Consider the following 7,862-nt stretch of genomic DNA (forward strand, 5'->3'; position numbering starts at 1 on the left):
TCTTCTGTTTTTCTTACAATTTATACCAAATTGCATCACCCTTAGTGTAACGTGTCCTAAAAATGACTTGTTACATACCTGAAAATTACTTTAAAACCTAAATTTTATTACATTTCCAGGACAGCAGTATAAAAATAAAGGACCTGTAAAATAAAGTGCTATCCTCATTTCCTCTCCTCCCTGACTACTATATTTTGGGGGAAGTGAGGAAAGTGTGCAAAAGAAGGACATAATAGTGAACAGAACTAGGAAAGTTCCTTCCAAGAGCAGATCACAAAACATAACATACTCACAGTTTTTAATTGAAAACAGCATGACAAAGCATCTAAAGGTCAAGAAATGAGGAAACCAATACCAATATAGCCTTTGGTAACACCTTGCCTTTACAACTTTTTTTCAATTTCACATTTTCATCAAAATTTTTTCAGTCATGTAGTTTGTCTATTCAAGAGGGTGGCAATGAAATATGTCCTAACAGAAAATATAGTGTCCTAATCTCGAACCTGCTTCTCCCTGTACTGGGACAGCTGGTGGCACTTAAATCAGTTTCTAGGTCAGCAAGAAAAGAAGGACGCATTTTAAGGGAAAAGAAACATCAAGAATGTATCCAATGTTTTCATGTCAGTGTCACTGAAATTCATGTCAATCAGCTGACACCCACAGGGAGAACTGAAGGTCACTCGCTGCTTTGCGCTCATGTACGTCAACATGTTGTCACATCCATCTATACAGTCACATACAAGACTTTTTCATTAAGGAAGTCTGATTAGTTGCCCTGAGACAGCAGTGTTTGTTTTAAGACAATTAAAAAGTGGTGAATTTTTAAAAATCCAATTATATGCCAAGTTGAACTGTAAAATAATTGTGGAAAAGTTGCAGCTTGTGGGTTTGTATAATATTGGAGCTGGTTTTTCTTCTTTAAAGTGCTGCTGAACTCACAAAAAGATTTTTACTGTCTCATAATGGTTTGTATGCTGATGCCCCAAAAGGAATGACTATTTTGGAGAAAAAGCTCAAAGCTCCTGTAGACTTTTTTGGGAAGATTTTAGAAGGAGAAGCTTAAATTCTACATGTATTTGCTTTCAAAAATCACACCCTAAAACATGGTATCTCAGATGCAAAAGACAATTCTCAAACAATCAGCCAGACAAAACGACTCAGCTTTGAAAAATAAAACAACATCTTTTATTTGGTGAGTGGTGTACATCACTATATGCGCTAAAGGCAGCTCTATGCACAGTTATAACTTCTTTGCTCTACATATTGAGTAGTATAAAGTGATTATATGCATCTGTGTCCATTCAAAATGTGTTCCTCTAACTCTTCTTCCTCTTGCTCCCACAGTTTCTTTTTATCATCAAATTATCATGTTTGGATTCTCTAAAACAATTCAGTCAGTGCTTAGATTATGATTGCACCATTGAAAATCAATGGGACATCTGTTTAATTTGAATTAAACTCAACAGATGTTATAGTGAAACATGTCCCTGTTTATTGTCCAGTTTTTAAGAGACAATAAATCTATTGAAATGATCATTCTAATGAAACAAAATGAGAAAAATGTTCCATTGAAAGTTTGTGCAACTATTGTTCTATTAAAGGTACAAGGCAATGGTTAAGTTGAACAGTTTGTTCCACTGTAATATTATAAAGTAGTGATTCCACTGAAAGCCAATGGTGAAATGAACTACTGGTTAGGGTAATGAGTCAGAACTCAATCGGACTTATTGTTCCATTCAAAGTTAATTGGACAATGTTTGACTTAAAGCTAAAGGGATTGTAGACTGATGGAAAATCAGTGAGATATTTAGTCTGTTGAAAGAAAAATGCAATCGCAATACCTCAAATTTAATAGGGAAGTGATTACAAAAGTTATTTGGTGAAATATTTCCAATAATCTTATTGATGATGAAACAAATACGGTTTGATCCATTTAAATTTTTATAAAGTGAAAACTAATGGTGATAGCTAGACTTTTACTCTATTGAAAGTAAATGCAACAGCTGTTCCACTCACGTTCAACAAGTCAGATGTTTAATTGAAATTTCATGGGCCAGACTTCACTCAAATTAAAGAGAACAGTTATGCCATTAAAAGTCTGGGGAAATATTTCCATTGAAAGTTAATAGAATAAGTTACTAATAGAGTTTGTTGCACTGAAATTTTAATAGAGCAATAATTCCACTGAGAGCTAATGATGCTAGCATTTCAGTGAAGATTAATTGGACAGGTGCGCCATTGTAAGTTAATGGAAATTTGGTGAATGAAATTTCATGTGAATGAAATCAAACATATTTCCCAATTTAAAGTTAACCAGATGGTACAGTCTATCCACTGAAAAGCAATGGGAAGAAATGTTACACTACTGAAAATAAATGCTGTTCCATTGACAGTCAACGGGTCAAATGTTTAACTGAAAGTTAAAGGGACACATTTTACTCAGATTTAATAGGACAGTGGTTCCATTAAAAAGTGAATGAAGCTGATTATGAAGCTGATTGACCAAACTGCACGTGGACACACATGTTGCTCAGTGCGGCCCGCAGAGTCTTTGGGCCAAAATCTTTAGCGAGCAATATTATATACTTAACATTGTGTGTACATATATATACACTGCTCACTAAAGATTAAGAGAAGATAAGAAGTGTAAACATGTAATGTGTGGATGAATAGATAGATAACCACATTGGAGAACACATCATTGTTGGTTGATCTGCCTTTCGAATGTCCTTTGGATTAATACGGTGTTGTTTTTTGGAATGGGCGGTTTCATGAGGATGACTTGAGGTATTCACTCGAACACTGGCCCCTCCTCAAAGTGGCTGCAAAAAACAAACGCATGAGAGTCGAGACAATTAACAAAAACGTAGGAAGGAAAACATTCTAAACAGATTTAGCTAAATGTATTCATTTTAGACAGTTGCAAATGTAATTTAGGTTAATATATATGGACATTATATGTGTGTGTGCTCTTGAATCTGTACATATTTTGTGAGGACACATTTGAGTTTTAGACCTTGAAAATCAGGAGAGTGAGGATATTTTTTGCCATTCTGTGTCTGTACCTACCAGTTGAAAGTTGTTTAGGAGGTGATCTACGTTGATGTCATCGTAGCTCTCCTGGAAGGTGTTAGGATCGTCCCTGGACTCCTCGGGGTCGCTGGTTCCAGGGTCTTCTAGGCTGTGTGTGCATGTGGATGGGAAGAAAATCATTGCATTGAAAATCAACGTACAAAAACTGGTTTGTAGGCATTTTAGGCCTAAAATAATATAAAATAGTTACCTTCATTCCTTCTCATGTATTATTTCTTGGTCATACATTAAAAACGTACTGCATGTTCTACAAATTTATAGTTTGACATTTCACTTACTCCGGTGTCATTGCATTCATTCTGTTTGAAATATACAAGCCAACATGTTGGATGTGTTTTAACTGTCAGTGTATTTTTAAAGCTGTGCATCTAAAAAAGAGGCAGATTTGGCTTAAATTCGGTAAACAGATTGCTCTTAGTCCAACAGCAGCTGATTAGATTAGATCATCTTTTCTTGGCTCAGATTTTTCCCATTTTGCATTTTTCCTTGTATGCTGTATGGAAAATCATTGACATGCTATTTGATTAAAAAAACTATAACAATAAGCAAACATTGCAAAGGCTGCAGAGTTGAATATTGGAGAAATAGTCTAGAACATGAGCTGGGTTTAGACCATCATGAGACAGGTTTCACCCTACTGATGATGAGTTGTTGCAGTAATCATCTGGTTTTTTTAGGGGGCCTGAACTATAAAATTTACTTTTTAAAACCATTACTGACAGTCTTGCATACCAGACAGCTGCTTAACTTGCTGTTGTTTATTCATCAAAACTGCTTTCTACTACTTTTCCAATCTAAATTTGATTGGAAAAGTAGGCCATGCAGTTGCTGAATCACGCCATATTTTAGCTCTGCAAAGCTACCTTTAAAAAGCTGAGCACTAGGTTCATTATGTCATCCTCTGAACTGCTAAAAGTTTGATGGTGTGTCTGGTTTCAAACTGCTGGGTTCATTTTATTCCCAGCAAGCAGTAAATACCAAAGTTAAGTAATAAAGCCAATATAAAAGTGCTTTTAACTGCAGTTCCTCTTTCTGCTAGATGCTGGTTCAAAAGAAATCTTCAGCTATAGAAATCATTGAAAAAAATCTCAACTTCTTCAAGGTTTCTGTATTTTTACAAAACACCAAGGAGTGCCAAGATGACAGTGAGTGTGTAGAAAGTCCAAAATGAAGTTTTAAAATGTTCCTTTAGTATCCAGCTGGTGACGTCGTTTGTCTACAGTCTTTGATTTTAAGTAAATGTTTTCTATAGTAACATCTCATATCTAAAACTGATATTGAGAGATTTAGAAATTCTTGAGCCAAATAATATCAGAGCTATTTTATGTGCAGCTACAGTGAGGACTGTTTCACTGAGTCATGAAGTTAACCTACTGATACAGTAAGTTTAAAGGAGAGAATGAAATGGACAGAGACAGATGAGGATGTGGGTAGGGAGGACTGACTCCTACCTTCTCTTCCCTGTTAAGACTGAGTTCAGGTACTTCTTGACGGCCATCTGTTTGCGGAAGCGGCTGTAGTTGTCTGTAAAGATGGCGTCTGAGTGGCGCTTCACTGGCTCCTCCATCAGCTCATCACTGGACAGAGGGAGAGATCATGAAAGAAAAGGATGAGTGTCACTGCGGGTCAGAGGGCAGCAGGTTTCAATGCAATCTCTTTCTTTCTCTCTCTCTCTTTTTCTGTGTGTGTGTGTGTGTGTGTTTCTCTGAGTCCCTCCTGGTTGTATAACATGTAATGAAGCACTGATGGCATAAATTAACCTTTCAAAATGTTTAGTCAATTACAAAATGCATCATCAGGCAAGTCAGGTTTTATCATTGCAAATGTCATTGTGTCCTTTGGTGTTGACCCATCACAGAAATCACTTGACATCAAATGATGATACTTTGGTGAACTAGAAAAAACATTCAAAATCTTTGTAAAACTTTTAAAAAGCCTTAACTGATAGGTTTCATCAGTTTTGGAGAATCATTTATTTTGCTTTCTTTTTTCAAGAGATGAATTATCAAGCTTGTTGCTGCATTATGTCTTTTGTTAGAATATGACAGTTAAAACTGAATGGCCGAAATTCTTTAAAGGTTGATTTACTTTAGAAGGAGGGAAAGAAGATACACAATGAAACTTCCTCAGTTACATTTTCCTTCATAATTTAGTCACACTTGTGTGTTTCCTTTGTGTGAATAAAGTTTTTTAAAATGGTGATGTTTCCTTACTATTTTAGGGTGACTTTTTATATCTTCTACATTCATTTACACATTTACCGTCATAACAAAAAACAATGAAATGCTGGCCTTATTTCTACATGGGTTACTTAACTTATATGTTTCAAATAGTGTTTAACATGCCTTAAACAATTATCCCACAAAGCCAAATTACTTGTTAGTTAATTCTGAATGTAACTATTGTGTGTACTGTATAGACCTCATTCTCACAGGAGGCTGAGTTGTTAGAGGACAAGGCTGATGTTGGCTTCAGAATTAAAAATAAAGCTCAACCGGATTTCAAAGTCTTGTATGTCTCCATTTTATTTTAGTTCAGGTTTGACAAGCATCTAATGTGGACTAGACTGAGTTGGTGTTGTAGTCTTGACAGAGAGAGAAAAAGAGAAAATGTCGTTTTGTTCGAGAGTAAAGGTTTCACAAGTCTAAAACCGGATTTAAAAGAGGCTTTAGGTTCCTAATATGAAATCCTGTTTCTTAACAATTTAGTGGTGTAACATTGTTGAATCAGCCGGGTAATATTTGCCTACCTGACCCGCTTTCCGATCAGAGACTCCAGGTACCTCCGCGCTGATAGCTGTCCCAGGAGTTTGCTGTATCCGCTGGTGAACAGACCGTCTGCGTGTCTCGTCGGTCTGCACATCATCGCAGGACAGTTGCATTAAAATATGGTCACATCTGACACCTTAAAACAACAAAATACGCCAAATAGACGCGCACTAGCTCCAATTCTGTTCCGGTCTACAGCTTTTATCTTGAGTTATGCTGTAAGAAAAATAAGGCTGTAGCTGTATTGATGTAACAAGGAATGCAGTGATTGTCCAGTCAGCATACTTGCCATCAAAATGTTTTCTGATTTCACTAAAGTTACCAAAATGCGTAAAATCTCTGTGCACAACTGAAAGTGTTATACAGCAAAGCCTATCACAGCACTTGAAAGCCTTTTGAGAAGAAAATGAGATAAATAATGCACGACAAGATTACTTATGTTTACAATCTCACAACAACATGTATATTAAAGAGTTTTCCTCTTTGAAGTGCTTTACCTCATTTTCGTTATTTCGTTATTAAGGGAGGTTTATTGCGCTTTCTTAGACAAAACCACTTCGAAGTATTACTATTTCTGAGGCTCTTTTCTATTATTGGCATCAACTGAACCAGAACACTTTGTTGATATTTAATAATTTGTGAGATTAATAATGACAACATGCAACAAAAGTCAAGAATTCTCGTTTGGTGTGAAGATGAATGAACCTGAGCAGGAGTCCGAAGACAAACCTGCTCCAATTCATCTCTCAGTGGTTTGAGTTGGAAAAAGCGCAGGTTTCTCTTACCTCATGGATGTGTATGGCAGACTCAGAGTCCGGGAGTACAACACACTGCACAGGGCTATTAGGAGAAGCAGATGGGGGCCGGTCCGTTGTAACATCGCTTTACACCTGAGGATGGAAACGCCAACTGGTTATTCTCCATTTAATCTCAACACAGTGAGCATACCTGGTAATTTCCCACGAATCTACAGACGGAAAGAAGATAACTCACTATCCTCTACTCATTACCCCGTAAGTTTTATTCACTATCTTAAATTACACGCACTGTTGCAGAGGCAAAAAATAGAAGAGTATGTAGTCACGAAAATCCGTTTGGACATTTATCTTTGACAAACCTCTCGTTTCATTGTGAATCTTAACAGATCAGAGATAAAGAAAAAAGCGGAATCCAATGCGTAATTACGCATAGCGTGGACATCGGCGAGCACTGAGCATCTTATTGTACCATCGAGATGCTGCAATTCCGTTGCTACCACAGACCACAAACCAAATGTAATATGTCGAGCTGATACTAACATTAAAACAAACAAAAAATCTTCAAGCTCAATATTCGGTCATTTGATGAGACTTATCCAAAAACTACCCGGAGAGCGCAAAACGAATGAAAACACAAGTTCAAAACGAACAAAATCGGAGACCACAGAGCACGCACCATATCAAAGAAAATTTAAAACAAAAGTTTTATACAAATTTAAAATCTTACATGTGCTCTAGAGAAAGTTGTCTGTTTTTTTTTTTTTGCTCTTTCTGCTGCGCTCTCCAAGGTCCTGATCTTGAGCTGCTGCTGTATCTCCAATTCTGTTGATCCGATGCTTCTTGACTCCTCTTTGTCTTTGTGTTTCTCTGCTCGCCTTCAGCTCTGCTCCCATTTTATACACATGAACATTTCCCATGGAGCAGGAGGGGACATCAGATTCGATCAGGGGCCTGAGACGTCAGTAGGTCGTTGCTTCCGTCATTGGTCTTGCTCACGGTCGGAACCAAACAGGCCTATGGTGAAATTAGTGGGGAGCTTTTTTTTTCATTTTTTTCTAATTAATCGTCAGAATAACTAACTTATATGACAGGCTTGATGCTGTTGACTCATCTGATCCTTTTCCCTGGGCTCCTCTCCTATCACATCTGCTGCTATAGGGGGGCATGAAGGGAGAAGATGGAAATTGGGCAAAATTCAAAATGTAAAAACTCAGACCTCTCTATACAGATCTCTTTAAGTATA

General features: G+C 36.9%; 1 protein-coding gene across 1 annotated transcript; it reads right to left on the bottom strand.

Annotated features, from left to right (window-relative positions):
* Positions 1-1,157: 1,157 nt before the first annotated feature.
* On the bottom strand, positions 1,158-7,504 carry vip (vasoactive intestinal peptide). Its single transcript, XM_067610605.1, has 6 exons — positions 7,347-7,504; positions 6,647-6,751; positions 5,843-5,947; positions 4,545-4,670; positions 3,070-3,181; positions 1,158-2,822 (listed from the first exon to the last, which is right to left on the bottom strand). Coding segments are annotated over exons 1-6 (459 nt in total). The 5' UTR covers positions 7,349-7,504; the 3' UTR covers positions 1,158-2,813.
* Between the last annotated feature and the right edge of the window lie 358 nt (positions 7,505-7,862).

The sequence above is a fragment of the Thunnus thynnus genome, chromosome 14 (assembly GCF_963924715.1).
Source record: "Thunnus thynnus chromosome 14, fThuThy2.1, whole genome shotgun sequence".
Taxonomy (NCBI): Eukaryota; Metazoa; Chordata; class Actinopteri; order Scombriformes; family Scombridae; genus Thunnus; species Thunnus thynnus.